Genomic DNA, 22268 nt, shown 5'->3' with positions numbered 1-22268 from the left:
TGTCAGTCTTGCTATGCCTCATGGGACTTGTAGTTCTGCAACAGCTGGAGGTCCGCTAATTGCATATCCCTGGTATAGAGGCCTGCAAACACTGAGTTGCAGAGATATGCAGCATTTCAATAAAATATTGGAAGGGACATTTAATGCCAATCTTTTTCTTACCACAGTGTCAAATATGCCCATACCGCTAAACCCTGATTATGTCTCTTCATGTATGCGGAATAAAGCGATTCGTTACAAACATGGTTCTTTCTTTTTTTCCCCTTAAGGCTCCATTAATACTTGTGCGACTTTGAACACAAAAAGTCGCATGAAAAGTTGCAACCCATTGTTTTCAGTGGCACCTGTTTGGATCAATGCGACTTTGAAAAGGTTCCTACACTACTTTGATGCAACTTGAATGCCAGAGATTGTAAAATCACATCAAAGTTGCACTGGAAATGATGCAACTTTGTAGTTGCACAAGTGTGAACGGAGCCTGAAGCATATCTAATCCTAAGAAAAATGTTTTAATGTATTGCAGCATTGATTTTGTGGTTCTGCACTCAAGGGTAGTATCACATTTTGTTGCTGCCAATTTGTTATATTACCTTGGACTCCAGGCATGGATGTGGTAGAGATTATTACCATCTAAAGCCATACTTTTACAACATATCCTACTTCTTTCCGTAACAGACAAATCCCATTATGTTGCCAACATTTGAAAAACGGCTTTTGATTGTTTGCTGTGGACATCTTCAACATATTTTATTTGTTCTAAGAGGTTAACTGTTCAATCCTCTTGCTACTTGATTTAAAGTTGCTAAATACTAAGAACTTGGCACCTTCTGTTTTTATCTGATACCCAGTTCTGGTTACAAAGTGGCATTCAGTCCTTGGCAGATTTCTATTTTATAAATGTTGTGTACTTGGATCCCTTTTCCTATTTTTTTTTTCTCTCCAAATGAGTCATACCTTAGGTTGACTTTATGGCCAGGCCTTGGATATCAAATTATTTACATATTCGGAACCAGCAGTAAGTGGCATTTAAAAGAAGGCCTCACTGACCTCTGTAGCTGCGGGCACTGCGGAGCAATATACCCTTACATTTAAAAGCTGAAACACTAAAGTTGTTGAAGTCCTGTCTTAGCAGCTCAGCTCACCCGGCTCGTCTCTTCCAGAGCACTTATGAAAAGACCCAAGGGTTGCTAAGGCACTACTGGGAGAAGAAAACGCGGTTGACTAAGGTGCTGCGAGAACTAATTGAATGACTTCAGTGCTTCTGCTGTAAACTTTGATGAATTGCTACATAGTGCCTCTAGCTACAGTGGTCATTGAGAGCTTGTTAAAAATATGTGAATGCTAAGATGAGACAATAGGATGGGTCTCCATATTGTCCAAACAAAGGGCCAGTTTATTATTCTTCAGACTAGAGGGGTCAGACTGTGGCCAATAGGAGTAGAAGATGTCATTGTGTGGGTAACAATGCTGAATCGTTGGTGTCAGTGGGAGGAATGGTGCTCCATCATTGGGGTCAGTGAAAGAAATTGTGCCCCATCGTTGGGGTCAGTGAGAGGAATAGTGCCCCATTGTTGGTTTCAAGGGCAGGAATTGGTGCCCCAAGTGCCGGATAAAGCCAAGCAAAGGGCCACATCCGACCCCTGGGCCACAGTTTGGAGACCACTGCAATATGATCATCTGAGCTGCTGAGAAAACGAATAGAGCAACTTCAGTGCTTCTGCTTGGAACTCCTTTTTGATTATTTGCTCCACAGTGCCTGCAGCTACAAAGATTAGTGAGAGCTTCTTTTAAAGTGTTACTAAACCCAGGACCCTGTATTCACTATAGGTCTCCCACATAACATGGAAATGCAACGGTTTTAGTAAATTTAAACTGTTAAATACCTTTTTTTCATCACCTGTATATAGCAGTCTTGTACTTCTATCAGTGTCTGGCCAAGCACTGGTTAAAGCTTGTAGGAGGAGTTTTCATTCTCCTCTGACTGTCCTATGAGGCTTCAAGACTCCTGATCCTTTGTCTGGACAGTGCTGATTGGCCCTGTGCTGATCACATGCACCCCCAGGAAAAAAAAACACTCTAGCGGGATCAAACAGACTTTTTAACCCTTTAACCCCTTGGGTTCCACAGTGAGCAGAACAAGCATGCTTTACTGTATATACAAACCGATTTTTAGATTTTACTGTTGTGGGTTTAGTAAGGCTACTGAGGCGCTTTGCAGGCGCTATAGCGCTAAATATAGCGCCTGCTAAGCGCCCTGAAAGAGCCTCTACCTTCACTCCAATGTGAAAGCCCGAGGGCTTTCACACTGGAGTGGTGCGCTGGCAGGACGCTCAAAAAAGTCCTGCCAGCAACATCAGTGAAAACACTGCTCCTAAAGTGCTCCTGCCCATTGAAATTAATGCGCAGCGCCGTCGAACCGCCAGCAAAGTGCCGCTGCAGCGGCGCTTTGCCGGAAGTTTTAACCCTTTTTCGGCCACTAGCGGGGGTTAAAAGCGCTCCTAAAAATAGCGGCTCTTTGCCGCCATTGGCGCACCGCCCCAGTGTGAAAGTAGCCTAATGCCGCGTACACACGATCGGTCAAACCGATGAGAACGGTCTGATGGACTGTTTTCATCGGACCAAACCGATCGTGTGTAGGCCCCATCGGTTATTTATCCATAGGTTAAAAAAAAGAAATCTTGTTTTTAATTTAACCGATAGATACCTAACCAATAGAAAAAAAACGATTGTTTGTAGGCACATCCATCGGTTAAAAATCCACGAATGCTCAGAATCAAGTCGACGCATGCTTGGAAGCATTGAACTTCGTTTTTTTCAGCACGTCGTTGTGTTTTACGTCACCGCGTTCTGAAACAATCGTTTTTTTAATTGATGGTGTGTAGGCGCGACGGACCATCAGACCGGTTTCATCGGTTAACTGATGAAAACGGTCCATCAGACCGTTTTCATCGGATGGACCGATCGTGTGTACAGGGCATAACACTTTAAGTTCAAGAACATGTTAATGTTCGTAGTCTGGCCACAAGTTCAGTTTCACAGCTCGCAGTCTCATTTCAGCCGTTTTAACACATCTAATAACAGTCAAGTTGTCAAGTGCAGTCCCACCGGTTTTCAATAAATGGAAAGAATTAATTCTGTCTCTGGATGACAAGACTGTATTGGAAATAATCAGAGAGATAATGACTTCCTTTTCCTGGGCCCTCCATCCATCTACAGTACAATGATACTGTAATATATCGTTCATCTAACCGCTACTACTAGACTCTTGTCTGATTACATAAAATACTATGCTATCACATAGATGTATTAGGTGCCCTGTTGAGAAAGCTGATTGACATCATAGGTCTGTCCATGATTCTAGAGGAAGAATATTGACTTGATTAGTAGGACATGCAATATAATTCTCACCTTTTAACCCAGCAATTTACTTGTTTGACCTTCTGGACAAGTACTGGCACACATACACTAGATCAGCGTTTCACAACTGGGGTGCCCGTGGCAAAAGGACAAAAAACTGCCCAGTTTTATCTGATACATTCTTTGTTAATTCCTGTATACAGACAGGTGGGAGAGAGGACAGCCCACACCTCCTGGTTCTCGCCTCCTCTCTGTTACTATCTGTGTTACAGTCTGTGTGGGCCACCCACCTGCATCCTACCAACGATTGGCGTCATCGGTTGCTAAGCACACATGTGTCCGCACAGCTTTCTAGGTTGCCAACAGAAGTACAGATACCCTCCCTGCCTGTCAGCTCACGAGTCTGTGTGTGAGGCTTCTCCTATGTCACTTCTCCTCCCCCCTCCTGCCACTATTTGGTCTGAGGGTAAACTTGGTGATTTCAATTCCTGCCAGCTCCTCTGTAATAACAGATGTACCACATAGTGTGTGTGTTTTTTGCAGCTAAATACCTTTTTTTACATTGCCGATGTGTGGTCACGTGATCGTCTGGCTGACGTCAGAGGGCAAACTCTGTCCCTCCCACTGTACTTCTTAGCTCGGGGAAGGAGAGCGACGGGCAGTCATGTGACCATGCATTAATGATTTGAAAACAGGTATTTAGCTGCAGAATTTAAGAGAAACGCACACTGTGTGGTACATCTGTTATTACAGAGGAGCTGGCAGGAACCACACACTGGAATTGGAAATCACTAACTTTACAACCACTTTAACACAGGAGATTGGACTGCACAGGGTTTGATTATCGCCCACCATTCTCCACACATTACTTCTGTCCCGGGAGGAGAAATTGTGGGATGGGGACATTACTCAAACACTGTACAGTCACGGCAGCCAATGGCTGCGAATGCTGATCAGTGTGATTTGGTGTGGGGTGGGATACCAATGTCAGAACACAATAGCTCAGGGGTGAGATCTTCACAATAACATTGGATGTTAAAAAACGTAGTGTGTACCCAGCATTACCCCTCTATACAGAATAGTGCAGGATCCTTAGTACTAGGTGTACTACTGGCAGAATCGGACAGTGGTTGCAGCTGATTCCAACAATAACCGTAGTCCTGCCCATATATTACCAGATTAAAAACAAAATCACAATAAATATATGGGAGATGCCATTTCTTGTTTTGAAGGTGGAGGCTCCAGGGCTTTGTACTTGCTCCACTTCTTAACCACTTTCCCTTCCACACCTGTAGACCACAGCAGTTTTTACAATGCTATGGACCTGTTTACTCTGTAATAACGTTGTCATTACTTAAGATAACAAGGTAATACATACATTGTGCTTCAAGGACAAACAATGCTTTATTTTATTGACATTGTCTTGCCTAAGTTTTTTTTTTTTTTTTTTCAATCGTATAAAATGTAACAAAAACAAAATGTAGCAAAACTAAACAAAATTTACTTTCTCATTTTTTGACCAGTGTTAGTTTAAAAATAGTGTTACTGTAGATGAAGTGTAAGGGGCCTTTCACATGGACGGTTAGAATTTGCTTTTAGCTGCAGATTTTCTAGTTTTCTACCGCAGCTAAAAGCACACAATGCTTTCCTATGGCCCCATTCACACACAACGTTTAGCTGCGATTTCGTTGTATGCGGTCTGGTGCAAATAGAAAAAATAGAATTGAATGCGTCCAGGTGCGATTTAGCGCAGCTATATGTACTTAACCGCAGGTAATCGCAGTATTTTGTGTCAACTGCGGATAGCCACATGAAAAAAAAAAAAAAAACAGGAAGCACATCATAATAAAAAACAAAAAAAAGGATTGCTATGAAAATGACTAGCGCAGCTAAACGCGGCCGCATGTAATCGCAATGTACAAATGCAGCTAATTGCAGTGCCCAGAGCCTTGAATTTCACTGAAAATGTACATGCTTTTAATCGCGGCAAAACTGCCGTCCATCTGAAAGGGGCCTTATGAATCTGGTACAAAGCATTGTAATGTAATTTACAAATTAAAGTTTTTTTTTTTTTTTTTTTTTAATTGTGTAAATGTTAAATGTGTAAAAATAATTGATGGACAAATTAAACAAATACAAGTTTTGATATTAATGGTAAAAAAAAAAAAGTAAACATTGAAAAAATCTGCCAGGGGATAACAGTTGATTTGGAAGAGAATAATGTGTTTATAGGGACAGATTAAAGTAAGCAGCAGCGGCTGCCAAAGTTACGCTGCGTACACAGCAACTCTGGCTTTGATTAGATAAAGCTGAGAGTTCCTGGGGAGTGGGAAGGTGTAACATGTTGCGTACGAATGGACCGGCCCCAGCACCTCCCCGATCCCTAATCTGACAGCTAGCTGATCAGGGCCCCGCCCAGCAGCATCACTCATTCAAAATGCTATGTAAATGGGAAAACGACAAGGTCCGGCAAGCCTTTGTTGCTGTCGGCTTGTAGTTTTCAATGAACTACCAAAGCACTGTTGGTAGTTCATTCTCTCTTCCTGTCAGATTGTATCTGCTTGCCCATATAGAAAGTACAGACAACCTGATCTGCTGGAGACCTGCATGCCACCATGGATCTACTGATCGCTGGTGCAATGCTTTACCCGCTCCAAAGTGAACTTTTCCTTAAGGCTGGCTTCACACTGAAGCGTCAGCCGCGGTGACGGTATACCCGTGCTATTTGTAGCGCGGCTATACCATCATGTTTACAGCGATATTCGGGCACTAGCGGTGAGGTTTTAACCCCCGCTAGCGGCCGAAAAAGGGTTAATACCGCCCGCGTTGCGGCGGTATTACCGCGGTATTACCGCGCTTTCCCATTGATTTCAATGGGAAGGCGCGGTATAGGAGTGGTGAACACACCGCTCCTATACCGCGGTAAAGATGCGGCTAGCAGGACTTTTGGAGCGTTCCTGCTAGCGCACCGCTTCAGTGTGAAAGCCTTCGGGCTTTCACATTGAAGAGTACAGGGCATGATTTTTCATGCGGTATAGCAGCGCTATTTTTAGCGCTGTACCGCATGAAAAATGTCCCAATGTGAAAGGGGCCTTAAACAAATTTTAAGCTGGCCATGCATTGAATTCCCCACCCAAATACTTAGATTTTTTTAAATCAAAGTCTCTCAAGCTGGATGGTGCTGGCAGGCTGATTTGCAGTAATCAAAATAAATTGAGTTTAAAAAGAGTAAACAATGGCGGCTATTAAAACAATAGATGCATACATAAATACAATTTATTTCCAAGAAGACTGCGATTCAATCAAAACTTTTTTAATGTTACAACTTTCTAGACAACAGACTGAAAGGTTATTGAAAAAAATAACCTTTTTATTTATTTATTTATTTTTTTGTTTTACAGATATTATTTGTACTTTTACACTTTTTCTTGTAAATATTATAGTAACTTTTTTTTATAAAAGGGTGTTTCTTTCAGGGTTTCCTTATGAACTATTGTTAGGTTGTGATTTCAGTGCAATGATGATGTAATGCAGACAAAGAGGATTCCCTGTAGGGGAGATTTATACAGCTGGGCCACCCCTGATCTTGTATCTTTGTTGTCTTTCTTTTTTTGCTGATTATAGCAACTCCACTCCAGCGTGAGGACGGGGAACCTGGAAACCTGCTTACGTCTGCTGTCTCTTGGGGCACAAGCCAATTTCTTCCACCCGGTAATCACTGCTCTCATATTACTGTGTAATCTGAATTTTTCTGATGTTCCGAGTTCTATTTACTTGACTGACCTCTAGTATGCCGTTAGAGAGATTTTTGTTTTTATTGCTCATTCTCTGTGACCTGCTTAGTTTCACATTTGATATTTGACAATGTTTTACAATTCACAATATAGTTTAGCCACCAATTCATGCCCTGGTATCAAATTTGATGCCTTGTGCAACTGACTCATCTTAACACTTCTGATAATTAGGCAGCATAGGTTATTTATACGGAAACAATAACATGCACACTTGTCGGGTGTGTTGATCACTTGCAGAGATTTTTCATTTTTGTGCATTGGAAGTGTGATGCTAATTTTATTAAAGTGTATCTAAATGTAAAAAATAAAAATAATGTATTACAGTTTAGCAGTACACACAGCTAGCAAGGAGATGAGGGCCTTGACAGATGACACTTTTCTTCTGTCTCTAGGTACTTACCCTAGATCAGAGATATGCAATTATTGGACCTCCAGCTGTTGCAAAACTACAAGTCCCATCATGCCTCTGCCTCTGGGTGTCATGCTTGTGGCTGTCAGAGTCTTGCTATGCCTAATGGGACTTGTAGTTCTGCAACAGCAGGAGGTCCGCTAATTGCATATCCCTGCCCTAGATAAACATGTTGCAGGGGACTCTTCAGCTAAAATATTCCAGGTAAGCCAGCAAGTGCTTGGAGATGAAGAGAAATGTTGTGTCAAAGCAGCTGTCTCCTTGCTAGCTGTGTTGTCAGATGGTCCTGGAGGCAGGAGGGGTGCCCTGTTCAACCTCACATCACAGCTCACCTAAAGCTAGCCGTTGATGAGCTAAATGGGGGGGGGGGTGGAATAATGTATTCCTCCATTTCTACAAGTGAGGTGGATGGAGGAATCTCCCCCCTCTGGGTGATTTGTACTCTGTGTTGCCAGAATACACTGACCAATGGAGGCAGCTGCTGATCTAGAAACCTTTTCCAACTTTCCTGTTCAACAGAAGTCGATCTAATGATCGACTTCTGTTGAACAGGGATGGTCACACGGATCAGAATATGGCTGATCTTTGCTGAACCGACCAAATTTGAATCCATCTATGGCCAGCTTTAGACTACACATAGAAAGGTGGTGCAAAGTGCTACGTATATAGAATTAATTCATAGTCCTATCAGTCCACCATGTAATGAAGGTGAACAAAGACAAGTCCAGTCCTATGGGACAACTGTGGCTGCTTATTTAGAAACAATAGAGAAATTAGTGTAGGTATGTTATTTGAATTATTACCAATCAAGAAAAATATAGCCTACAAAAAAAAAAAAAAGTGCTGGGTTTCAATATATTTTTTCTTGGGTTTAGATACGCTTTAAATCTGTGCCAGTGCTCATGGAGAAAGATGACATTGATTAGCATTTTTATTTATCAATATTATTTCAATGACTGTAATAGGGATTTCAGTTTTCCAAGCTCTAAAAAAAAAATACTTCCTATAAATCTACCTGTTAAAATTTTTTTGGCAGATTTGCAGACTTACGGCCTCAACTCATTTGAATAATGTCTACAGAATTTTTTTTTCCCTGTAAGGTCCTATAATTAGTACGTTGACTTCCTCAGACTGAGTTTTGCACCTATAACAAGCTGTTATATTTAGAAATTGTAGATGCAGATTTTTTTTTCATTTTTTTTCATTGTAAGAATGTGTTCTCGGCATATGGCAAAAAGCTGTTGCCAATTATTTCAGCAGTGGATTGAGCCATATGTTTTATGAAAAATTTTGTGAAAGAATGAATATGATTTGAATTTGCAGCCACTGGTAAGGGCTAGTGCACGGTGTAGTACACCAAAGCAGACAATTTGAAAATTGACATGCTCTAGTGCAAACACACTAGACTAATGATGGCTACTGTACTTTTTTTGCACATCGTCACAAAGCTGGCTATTGGCATCAGCTGGTTAGATGTACCTGCGTCATCTGTCTCTAAGCACAGCTTGTACAGGTCCTATTATTGTTGTTTTTTTTGTTAATGATTCCTTTTTAAATGTATTTTCAATGTTGCCCTAAGTGACTATGTTCTGAAAGGTATTGGTGAGTCAATGTGTATGCACACACAACGGATGTAATTGCCTGACTCACTGTCTGGGTTCTTTAAGAATGTACTAACAGTTCCATCTTCAGTAACACTTTTTATATTTGCAGGAAAAAGGGACCACCCCGCTGCATGTTGCAGCTAAAGCTGGACAAAGCCTACAGGCTGAGCTACTGGTAGTATATGGAGCTGATCCTGGGGCCCCAGATGTGAATGGTAGAACACCCATTGACTATGGCAGGTAAGAAATGTTTTTTGTTTTTTTTTGCATTTTTGGTCTTTTTTCCTTTAACCATGGCCTGTACCAGGGGTCTCCCAACTTTCTAAAGAAAGGGCAAGTTTGCTCCTCTTTAGACTTTAGGGGCCTTATGCTGTGCCCAGTGGGAGTAAACCATGCTCAATCTTATTGGTATTGGGGGAGAAATAGTTGGTGCCAGTGGGAGAAATAGTGCCCCATTGTTGAGTTCAGTGGAAGGCATTATGTTGGGGTCAGTGGCAGGAATTGTGCCCCGTTGTTGGGGTCAGTGGCAGAAATTGTGCCCCGTTGTTGGGGTCAGTGGCAGGAATTGTGCCCCGTTGTTGGGGTCAGTGGCAGGGATTGTGCCCCGTTGTTGGGGGTCAGAGGAAGGACTAGTGCCCTTTGTTGGTGTCAGTGGCAGCAATAGTGCCCCATTAAAGATGTCGGTGGCACGGCCCTAAATCCTTCTCGAATCTTAGGGAGGAATTCTCGCTTCCACCTCAATTTATTTTTCGATACCTGCAGCTTCGGCATGCACTTAGAACACAAATGGAACGGGTTGCAGTAGATTTGAGTAGACCGCAGGTGTTGGATGTTATCTTTGGGGCTGAATCAACAAAACTCACATCCAACTTATACTACATAATTAGGCTGAAGAATGTAGGCAAGGTGTCACAGACAGCGAAGATAAAATGGGAACAGGACCTGGGACAGATAGAGGACACAGACTGGGGCGAGATACTGGAGGGGGTGAAGATGTCGTCCCCCAAACTGTCGGACAGGCTAACACAGCTATATATAATTCACCGTGCCTATTTGACGCCCAAGAGACTTGCGAAATTCCAACCCGCACGAAATACTGCCTGCCCCATGTGTGCAGACACGGCGGCCTCATTCTACCACTTGCTGTGGCAATGCCCAGACATACAGGCCTACTGGCTACAGATAACACAGTTCCTACACGACAATATGGGATCACCGGTGGGTATGGACCCGAAGTTATGTTTGTTGGGACTGGTCCCAGACATTGAAATTGATAAATACCAGAATATCTTTATCTGCGAATCGCTATTTATTGCTAGAAAGGTGGTGGCTAAGGCATGGATGAGGGATAGGGCCCCAACGTTAGAGGACTGGAAAAGAGAGGTGGATACCACACTTCCCTATAGGAAAATGATATATATTCATAGGGGACGCCCACAGAAGTTCTCCAGTATTTGGGACAGGTGGTTGGAGGACGGGGAAACGTGCACGGAATGAGACTATGGCGGAGGAAGAGGGTGCGTGGTAGCAGGGTGGCGTGGTTGAGATTGTACATGTATTGTATTTTTGGAATAAAGGAGGTTTCTTCTTCTATGCAAGACAGGGTTGGTCCCCCGGTGCACAGGGACGGGTGGGTAATGGTATGTGATCTTACACTGTAAACTGCATATCTGTAACTTTGTATTAGGTATCGTCTATTGTTGATCAAACGCCTAACATGTATGTGCCTTTTATTTACTACATCTCAATAAACTTGGTTTTGAAGTTAAAAAAAAAAGATGTCGGTGGCACGAATTGTGCCCCATTGTTGGGGGTCAGTGACACGAATTGTGCCCCATTGTTGGAGTCGGTGGCAGGAATAGTGCCCCATTTTTGGTGTCGGTGGCAGGAATAATGCCTCAAGGCCAGATAAAGGCAAGCAAAGGGCCACAGTTTAGGGACCACTGGCCTATACAAACAAGCATTCCGAGTTCTGAAAAAAGTAAAAAAATTCAAGTTGCGTTGCCTTCTATCCTGATCTGCTTTGAGTGTCTGTACTCCTCTGTATTTGCAATGGTTTTCTACAGTACTTCATGTGAAACTTCAGGCAAACCGTTTTATGTTTGAAAAGAATGGGTCATTTTTGTAACCCCTGTCAGTTTTTATTGTCGCCTGTGGAAAAGAGGGAATGTCTGAAACAGGGAAACGGATAGCAAATAAAACCTGATGGGGCTTTTTACCCTTCTCCTCCTTGTAGTGTATTAAGATTGAAGCCAGGGTGCAGATTTGGGATAAGTAATTTATCTATGGGTGTGTGAGGAAGCCCACACAAGCACAGGGAGAATTGTAAAACTCCATGCAGGTAATGTCATGGTTGGGATTTGAAATGACAACCTTAGTGAGGGTAGGTAGAGGTTCCAACTACTAAATCTCTGTGCTGATTACTCTGGGTTTAGCAACAGAAACACCACACTGATCATTATGTCTTCTTGCACTCTAACAAAGTCGATTTTCTGGCTTGCTTTCATAGCTTTAGAACACCTAATGTCAAGTGCATGGCCACAAATGTCTATATATCCATAAACACATGGGTCCTCTCATGTGTACTTTACCATATGTCTTTTTACAGCTTAAACTGCTCAGAATTCAAAGCACTGCAACAATGTAATTTGTTTTATAAACTGAAATAAGAAACACTGTCAGATATAAAATGCTAGCACCCAGATGTGCACATACCTCTGCAACAGCCTATGAAACCTGCTGTCATGGTCAATAACAGACCATTTTGATTAACCGAGTTCCAATACTGTTGACCGTGTCAAATCATGTCTGCCCCTCTGTGCCGCGGACGCTTGCCTGCGGCCCCTCTGTGCCGCGGACGCTTGCCTGCGGCCCCTCTGTGCCGCGGACGGGTGCCGCCCCCCCCCGTACATTTATTTTGCCCAGTGCTTGCCAGCCTGTTGGTTAATGGCAATATGCATGTGTGGAGGGGAGGCAGAATTGCAAGCTTCCTGGAAGTGATAGAGCTTTGCCAGCCAAAAGGGACCAGGATTCAGCAGTAGCAGAGTCTTGACTGCTAGGTTTATGAGTGTGGTGGTATTCTATTTGGCTTCCTAATTCGTCGAAAAAAAATTAAATATGAGACAAACGTATTAAATCTTGGTACATAATCTTTGTTTAGGTTATATACAGTAATACATACTTCTGTCTAAACAGATTAAAGTTGCTGCATACTGAAGGACATTATGGGTCATTGCTGTGATTTTATGCCTATACATTTACATTTTACAGGCAGGCGGGACACCATGATTTGGCAGACAGATTGGTGGAGTGTCAGTATGAGCTGACGGACAGACTAGCCTTCTACCTCTGTGGGAGAAAACCAGGTGAGCACACTGCACAGATGGATGAGGACGCTGGCAACAAATTGTCTTTTGCATGGTTTGCTATATTTTCTGCTATTACTATTGGAAGAATGTGGAGAGAAATTTTGATAGATGGATGGATGGATAGATATATCCACAAACATTTTGCCTTTTTTCTATTTTAAACTGAATGGGTTGTTTTACAAGGTGAGCTACAATCACTTTTACAATCACTTTAAGTATGTCTTCGTCCATTATGTGATAGTTAAAATTCATTGCAATGAATCTGAGAAAAATATTTTTGGATTTCTCGCATTAAATTCTTAACTGCTCTCTTTTTATCTATTTATTTTAGATCATAAAAATGGACATTATATAATTCCTCAGATGGCTGACAGGTGATTAAATCTGTACTGTTCTTTTCTTTAATACCATTTTCTAAAAAGGGGTTCTTTACTTTAGGTGAAAAGTGGCTTTTTTGGTTTTATTATAGTTTATGTAGCAATGTGACAGATGTTTCCAAACAGTAAAAATAAACCTGGAACCTCAGGTCATGCCCTGAAAACTGTCATTATAGCTTTCCAGGTGTAACGAGTTTTTTTGACCTGCCTTGTATTTTATTGAATACTCAATAAATGTAGAATGCTGTAGATAACCATGGAAAGGGGTTCTGACCATGCTAGTTAAAGGGGTGAAAGTGGCAAGTCCCCCTGCATGGTACTTCAAGAGAGGGTTCAAACCAATATATATATATATATATATATATATATATATATATATATATATATATATATATATATATATATATATATATATATATATATATATAACTCAACGTGTGTATGTATGTTCCAGCATCACGTCCAAACAGCTAAAGATATTAACATGAAACTTGGCACACATGTTACTTATATGTCAGCTACAAACATAGGATAGGTGGTTTAACCCTTACCCACCCCCATTTGCCATGGTCGGGGTTTTCCTTTAAAGTCCCATTCAACTCTATGGGAAATACATGTTCCTTCATAACTTCCAAACGGCTGTACATATTTCGATAACCCTTGGTCACATGTTACTTATATGTCCACTTAAACTATAGGATAGTTAATTTATCCCTTAACTACCCCCATTTGTGGGGGTCGGGGTTTTTGTTTAAAGTCCCATGCAAATCAATGGGAAATGTATGTTCCCACATAACTTCTGTACGCCTGGAGATATTTCAATAATACCTGGTACACATATTACTTATATGCCAAATAAAAAGATATGACAGTTAAATTAACCCTTACCTACACCCTTATATAAAAGATGGGTATATTACTATGATTTTCCTCCCCAAAAGGTTAAGATAGGAAGACCGGGCAACGCCGGGTATTCAGCTAGTGATTCACTAAAACGAAGAACCCCTTTAATAATAACATTGCGTGTTTGGGGTCACACCATTGCTTTGTCTTTTTCCCCAGTATTCTGTCAACATGCTTGTTTCAAATTTGTAATGTTGGTTATTGTTTGCGTAATATGATTGTCCGGAACAACTGACACCTTTTTTGAAGTATAGACCTTAACATTACTGACACCTTAGAATGGAGACAGGCTACCTTGGCACTCCACTGTGGTAAAAGTACAAATGCCATCATGCTTCTGACTCTGAGAGTAATGGCTGTGGCTGTCGTATTCTTAGAATACCCCATGGGACCTAAAATTTCACAAGTGGAAGTTGCCTTCCCTTGCCTTAGAGCAGGGGTGCCCAACCAGTGGCCCGGAGGCCACATGTGGCTCGCGGAGCCTTCTGATGTGGTCCGCGACCTCCTGCTCTGGGTTCGAATAGAATACTGTTATTAAAGGTCAGTTTATTACTAAAATCACAGTGTATATAATATGGGCATATTTGTTCTGCAGTGGTTACTGAGCTGCTTTCAAACGAATCCGCAGATGCAGAGCAGTTTACCTGCGGGTTACCTGCACTGAGCCATAGACTTCTGTTATTACCTGCGAGTTTGGTGAGCTTTCTAAAAGGTGAACCAAACCTGCAGAATATAATAGCAGTCTATTGCAAAGTGCAAAAAAGCCAAAGGTACACTGCGTGGCACCCACAGCGCATCAGCGTGAAAGCAGCCCAAGCCAATTTGACCCTCTTTTGGCAGATGTAAACCGACTTGTGTCCTACCTCCAATCTGATCTGGCTGTGTCCGTGTCTGCTCTGCATATGTCCGTGTCTGCTCTGCATATGCAGAGCGGACATGGACCTGCCATCCGCCCTCTCCGCTGATTGTGGCCCACGACCAGTTACCAAGTCGCTTAAGTGGCCCTTGCACTTCAAAAGGTTGGGCACCTTGCCTTAGAGACAAGTATAAAAACATTTTTTTTTCGTTAAACGTACCAGGCTTTATGTGTTGGCTGCCTTGGTTTTCATTTTGCAAGCTAAGAACATTTTCAGCAATTATATGAAATACTTTTCCTTGCCAGAAATGCAGTGTCCTTGTCACTTCATGTAAGTCAAAAGGAACTGCAAATCTTGTCTACCTTGAATAAACTACCAGATCCATCAATCCACCATGTACTAGGAATGAACAAAGGCAGGTATGTTTGACGTCCAGCCTTTGCAATAACCATGACTGCCTTTCTAGATACAGTGGAGCAATGAGCGTAGACACAAAAGGGGAGATTCACTAAAACTGGTGCAGCTGTGCATAGTAACCAATTATTGTCACGGCTAAATTGAAGAAGCTGCAGTTAGAAACTTTGTACAACTGTGCCAGATTCTGTGTGCACCAATTTTAGTAAATCCCTCCCAAAGAGACTTGAAGTATGTTATTTGCAGGGTCGCCAGATGAAAATATAGGGAAAATGCCTGAAAAAAATAAATAATTCAACTAATTTATCTAAGGAATGGTAAGTTGCAATATATGACAACACTTTACGTTGAGGGAAATCAAGCTGCTGTCTGACTATTACAGATTCCTTTTTATTTCTCCCATTGTTTGCTTCAGCCCCAATTTTAAAGCGTTAAAGTGGAACTTCACCCAAAAAGGCAAGCTCCACTTGTTTGCATCCTCCCCCCCCTCCATTTTTTGTGGGGAGGAGATGTTACCTGGTTTTGAGAGTTACCTACCCGCTGCCACTTCCAGGTCGTATCGCCACGGTGATCTGTAAGGCTGTTCGCCCCCCTCCTTCCCCCCGCAACCTTCTGGGGGACACAGAGCTCCCTGAAGACTGTGGAACCATTCAGGAAGTGCAGTGTGGGTCGCGCATGCGCAGTAGGAAGCTGAAATGCTTCACTTCTGGTTTCACCTACCTAAAATGATGGCGCCTGCACCAGAAGCCGATGAAGAATCAGCCCGGGTGAGGTCATCACTGGATCCCTGGACAGGTAAGTGACCTTATATTAAAAGTCAGCAGCTACAATGGCCCAGATTCACAGAGAGCAAGGCGCACATTGCGCCGCCGTAGAGCACACACTGAACGCTACGCCAACACAGCGCAGAGAGGCAAGCATTGCATTCAGCAAGCCAGTGCTCCCAACGCTGCGCCAGCGTGGCGTGGGTTTCGAAGGCTCACGTTGGCGTAGGTGGAAGTGGGCGTGACCCCATGCAAATGATGGGCCGAGCGCCAGACAGGTACGTATTACAAACTGGGCATGCGCCGTGACGTGGACGCACCCCTATGCGCCTGCTCACAACCACGCCGGAAAAACTGCCTAAGCTACCCCTGGATCATTACGTACGCCGTGAACATAACGTACACCCAGCCAGACACACGTCCAACGCACAATACGCCGGCTTGTGTTCCCTGGTGCAGACCTGAGCATGTCTGTTGCTGGGTTGCACCTCCTTTATGGGGAATAAATTTACGCCGGACGTACAACTTGCGCGCATCTCGCGTAGAATGCGCCAGGCACACGCACATTCGTAAATCGCCGTATTTCCCTCATTTGCATGTTGGAATGGCTAATTAATGGGAGCGGCACCATGCTCCTAGCCTAAATGTGCGCCCACGCTACTCCGGCGTAAGCAAGATACGTCGGCAGGGTGTAGCCTATTTTTAGGCGCATATTAGTTTGTGGGTCTGGCGCACAGATACGACGGCGCACATTCGGCGTAACTTGTTATACATCGGCGTAAGTGCTTTGTGAATCTGGGCCAATATTTGTAGCTGCAAACTTTAAATTTTTTTGTGGGAGACTGGGAGCCCCTCTTTAAGTCTCGATTTTTTTTCCTTGCTCAGAAGATATTCGATGTCCATATCTCATCCTATATATTCCTGCCTGAAATATTTCTGGTCTGTGCTGTTTTGGTGTTGATTTTTCTCTACGTTCCAGCGGAGGGTGATGACTCTTCTTGATGTATGATGTGACCAGGAAGTGACAGTCATATCTGCATCCTGTTTTTGCTCCACTGTTGGACTGTCAGTGCACACTATGTGGGGATTTCTAGCTGGGTAAATTTAGCCAAGCTATACAAAGATCAGCACTACTGCAGAGATACGTAATGATTACACAAAGGATATACAGTTTCTTATTTCTAAGGAACGGCACAAGATACCTAAAGTATAACTAAAGGCAAAACTTTTTTCTTCGTTTTGGATAGAGTGTGATTAGAACGCCTGTAAGGTTTTATTGCTGTCTGTGCCTCCGTTCACCCTCTCTATTTGTCCTGTTTACCATTATCATTGAAAGCGAAATTAAAAGAAAATCACACATTTGGCTTGTCCCTAGAAAAGTAATAGAGGGGACCAGGAGTGGACTGACAACTCATGGGGCCCCTGGGCGATAGAAAATTATGGGGCCCCCGGGCTTACAGATGGCCACCACGCCAGGAGGCATTGCTTAGGCAGGGCAGCTAAAATCTCAGGATTTTCACATCAAAAGCATGTTGGTTTTGGACATATCAGGGACAGATGTAAAAAAAAATGATTTTAACATACTGTCCCTGGTTTTATTGAGCCTGGCAACCCTGATGGGGCCCCCTAGTGGCATGGGGCCCTCGGGCAGTGCCAGAGAGTGCCAATGGTCAGTCCGCCCCTGGAGGGGACATATTCCAATGGGGACACCAAGTCTGATGACCTGGGGGTCCCCAAGGGATTCCCTTAACTTGCAGGGATTTTCTATCACTTCCTGTTTGGCTATGGGACAGGAAGTGAAAGAAATTCTCCGCAATGGGACACGGATGGCAAAAAAACTGACGCGTTTTAATCCTCCCTTGCGCTATCCAAAATGAAAAAAAATAAGTTTTACCTATAGTTCTACTTTAAGAAAAATTCTGTCCAGAATGGATATGATTTTCTAAGCCCGTCCTTTTAAGAAGTCTTCCTATATACATTAGAGAGACCCACACAACACATTGGTAATCAAGTATGCAGTATTAGTCAGTACGACACTTCTCCTAACAGGGGGAGAAACTGCTTGCAAACCACAATCCTGAAAGATAAGTCTGCACTTTTTAGGCATCGGGGGACTAGATTTATTTAAAGCTGAACTCCAGGCAGGGAATAAACACTATACCAGGGATCCTCAGACTACGGCCCTACAGCTGTTGCGGAACTACACATCGCATGAGGCATTGTAACACACTGACATTCACAGACATGACTAGGCATGATGGGAATTGTAGTTCCTGAACAACTGGAGGGCCGTAGTTTGAAGACCTGTGCACTATACAATGATAAAACAGTGGCTTTCTTTTGCTTAGTAAGTTGTCTTTTTTGTTATAATGAGCAGCTTTGGCAGCAATCTTGTGCTTTAAGCATGTCCATTGTCCAGCCTGTGCAACACTGTTTTTGGTTTGCATGATGAGCTGTCGCTGTTCTTTCCTTGGGAAGCGGCTATCGGTCAGTTTCCTCCTCCTTGCAGTTATGTGTGTTTTACATTACACTACCTTTAGTGGGCAGGGTGCGATCGGCAGAGCATTTCTGATCCACCTCCAGATGTCCCGGCAACACTAAGGCTCCATGCACACTGAAGCTGATAAACTGCAGTTTATTGGCATTTTGGCTTTTTTTTTTTTAAAGCCCATAAACTGAACTCTGTTAGCCTATGTGCCCATGCACACCTGGGCGTTTTTTAGTGTTAACGAGCTTTGGAGTTTATTGGCTTTTTTCTGAACGCCCGAAATTTGCGTTCAAAGTGCCGTTTTTTGTCGAGAAAAAACGAAAACCGCTGGCGCCAGAGTTTTTTTTTTTTTTTTTTTTAATCCATTAAAAAAAAAAAAAGCTACATTTTAAAAACGCTGATTAAAGCTATTGCAAAAAACGCTAAAAAACTTTGAAAGGCTCCCTGCAAAGCTACTGGCGTTTTTTTATAGCTTTTATCAGCTTCAGTGTGCATGGAGCCTAATGCCGCGTACACACGATCATTTTTCAGCATGAAAAGAAAATGTTGTTTTTCAGCATGTCCAAAAAAATTGTCGTTTTTCAGAACCTGAAAAATTATGTGAAGCCCACACACGATCATTTTATATGACGTTTTTGAAAAACAACGTTTTTTTCATGCCGAAAAATGATCGTGTGTACGCGGCAAAAGAATCTGGGCAATGACATGAATGACAAAAACTAGGATTGCAGAGAAAGTAAGATTTAAATAAAATAAAAAGTTTATGGTGTTTGGATTGTGTATGGCGACAAGGAGCTGTTACAGAAAATGAGGTTTGATTTTGGAGTTCAGCTTTAAATTATTCTAGGCTCTAGACATCTTTACACAAGCATCTTGGAGATCTTTAGATCCCTCATAGAGTATTAATGCCTATTCCACAGTTTTCCAGGCAGGGAAAACTTTGCCTTTACTGCCCAAGAATTACTAAACCAAAAGCGTAGCCGTGTAGTATGCACCATAAGTGATGGGTCATACCTGCAGCTTTATAATAATCCTCTTTATAGCGTTGTGGCAACTTTTGGAAGATCCTATGCAAATATCAGCAAACATCTGAATTTTGGTATTTGCATAGATTTAGGCTTGCCCCTACATGACACTGATCTTGCATAAATTGGTCAGCCACTGATCATTTTTTCCAGGATGCCCTTACCTTGAAACTGGGCACATGTTTCATAGCTGTGGCAGAGCGCTCTGTTGTAGGATTTGGTATCTACTATACAGTAGTAGAGGCAGTACAGGCACAATCTATCCAGTTTATCTTCAATGACCCAATGTTACTAAAGGGCAGGTATGATTGTAGACATTTAGCACTGAAAATGTATGCAGTGCTGTGTATATATACCATACATTTACATCAGCCTGTGCTCTCAGGAAGCTTACAATCTAAAGCCCCCTAACCTTACATACACACAAATATAGTAGGGCAAAGTGTACACTGGCCATACGCCAGTAGAATTTTGGAGAATTATTTTTTTAATTTGATAAAGTGTATGTCAACCCGAACAATAAACTTCTCTTGCGCCCTTTATGGTCTATTAAAAATATTGTATTATAGATATTGTATATACATAATAAATTAAGCTTATATACTATATAAAGCTTTTTATTTACTGTAGCTGTTGATTTAAAAAGAATACTTGTTGCCAGAAACTTGTGTGCTGATAACTTTCTGTGCTGTATTCTTATCAGATCTGCCACTTTCAACCTGGCGGAGTCTGCCAGCGTATCCAGCCGCTCGGCGGGGGATCACTCCACTGATCCCTGCTGAGCAGGCGCATGACAGGCCCGTGTCCGCTGATGCAGAGCGGACAGAGACACGCCCCTCTTTCCTCTATGGGCTGTCGGATGGAAAATGGACTGTCTGTTTCCATTTGACTGTCATCCGATCCAATCCACCTGGCGGATCCCCATCTGTCTGTTTTTAGCGGGTAGGATCGGATGTCGGCGGGTGTCAGCGGACATGTGCTACTCCGTAGATGGTCCGATGTGGTCTACCTGAAAAACTGACAGGCGGACACAATCGGTCCGTCAGTGTGAAAGGGGCTTTACATTGTATCTCACTACCTCTGAGCACTATAAAATGCTTTCTCCCCTTGCTATGGAGATGAGGAGGTGGTGTCTTGTCATCTGGTGACAGTGTTGCTCCTCCATAGATTCAGTATGGTGAGTGAGCGTTGGGACAGAAAGTGTGTTACTGGCAGGATCACCAGGGAAAATAAAGGGGGGAAAAAGCCTGAAATCGAAAACCAATCAATGCAACAAGCACATCTAAAGACTGATAAACTTCAGTATGTTGTATGTTTTTTTTGTTTTTTACATATTTTTTAATAAAATTAAAGCGAAGCTAATGTCATCCATAACAGAAAAAACTTTTCTAACATGTAGTGAAATATCTAAACTTCAGCTGACTTTTGGAACTAAACAGAACCTCTTTTCCCATTGGTGATAGTTCTGTGCCTGTGAAATAAGAATAAATTACCATATTGTTCATGTGATTTTATCCTAGATTGGAACTTGAAGCATGCAATTAAACAACTTCACATTGTCCAACCAATCAGTTCTATTACTGTTCCTTTCTGTATGTGCTTCGCAGAAGTGACAGCTTCATAGCTTTTGCCTGACAGCCTTTGTTATGCTATTGGAACTATTGCTGAGCAAGATCTCCCCCTTGTGGTATAATCTATAAATTGCAGTCTAATTTAACTACTGTATTCTGTGTTTTTCTTTTACATTGGTCATACCATTTGAACAGAAGGCTAATATATGAGTTGCTGAAAGAGTGGTAGTTTATATTAGTCAATACTTTTTTCTTTTTGGATCAGGATTATTTAATACATTTTATTTTTTGTTTTGTTCATATCCTAAATAATATGTCAGCATTAGTATCATTTTAATGTAAATAACTTTCAGCATTATGTAGCCCTGCACTAAATCTGTTGCATTGTGCCACTGTTTCTGAAAGCTGATTTTTAAACAAAAACTCTATTAAATCTTTGTTCTTTTCATAGAAACACATGTGAAATAATTAGTAGGGTTCTTTGTTAAGGCTGGGTTCACACCATTGCGAATTGGATGCCGGAATCCCTGCATCCAATTGGCAATAGCAGGAGATTTTGACCAGCTCTCTATGGAGCCAGTTCACATATCTCCACAGCAGGTCTGGTGCATTTTTTGGTCCATTTCAGGTGTGACTTTAGCCCAAAATTTGGGCTGAAATTGGACCTGAAATGGTGAACCAGCACGTACCGGACCCCTGCTGTGAGCCACATGCGGCTCATATGTGAACCGAGCCTCTTTGCAAAACATGCACATTTTCCCTAGTTCTATTATTTTAAACATGCTGCAAGTGCAGAAAATACCTATTGATGCTCAGCGGCGATCAGCAGAGAGATCCCCCGCTGAGCAAGCAGAACCCGATTATCAGAGGCGCTCGTGTGAAAGGGGCCCAACTTTCTGACAAATGTTTAGCAGACAAGAATTTGTGTTGCTGTGGAGAGTTCTTCTCGCCTTCTGTCTGCTTAATTGTTGTTAAGACGGGAAGTGGGGGTAAGTCTCTTGAATGAAGCCCTTGCTAGCAGTAGAAACCTGACAGGGAAAAACACTTTTGCCATGATTTACACTTTAAAGCGGGAGTTCACCCATAAAACTGTTTTTTCAAACAATCCCCTTAGCTTCATGCTCATTTTGTCTAGGGGAATCGGCTAGTTGTTTTAAAATATGATCTGTACTTACCGTTTTCGAGATGCATCTTCTCCGTCGCTTCCGGGTATGGGTCTTTGGGAGCGGGCGTTCCTTCTTGATTGACAGTCTTCCGAGAGGCTTCCGACAGTCACATCCATCGCGTCACTAGTAGCCGAAAGAAGCCGAACGTCGGTGCGGCTCTATACTGCGCCT

At 42.4% G+C, this 22268-nt stretch overlaps 1 protein-coding gene across 2 annotated transcripts in view; it reads left to right on the top strand.

Moving 5' to 3' along the window:
* GIT1 (GIT ArfGAP 1) overlaps nucleotides 1–22268 on the top strand; it is a 203758-nt gene that overhangs the window by 112362 nt on the left and 69128 nt on the right. For both annotated transcript variants that reach the window (XM_040338559.1, XM_040338558.1), the window contains exons 5-8: nucleotides 6982–7068; nucleotides 9274–9404; nucleotides 12435–12529; nucleotides 12864–12906. In XM_040338559.1, coding sequence (XP_040194493.1) covers nucleotides 6982–7068; nucleotides 9274–9404; nucleotides 12435–12529; nucleotides 12864–12906 — 356 coding nt within the window. The remainder of the gene's footprint in view (nucleotides 1–6981; nucleotides 7069–9273; nucleotides 9405–12434; nucleotides 12530–12863; nucleotides 12907–22268) is intronic.

This window comes from Rana temporaria, chromosome 2 (genome assembly GCF_905171775.1).
Source record: "Rana temporaria chromosome 2, aRanTem1.1, whole genome shotgun sequence".
In the NCBI taxonomy this organism is placed as follows: domain Eukaryota; kingdom Metazoa; phylum Chordata; class Amphibia; order Anura; family Ranidae; genus Rana; species Rana temporaria.
Note: the sequence above shows the minus strand (reverse complement) of the source record. Positions and strands in the feature narration are given on the sequence as shown.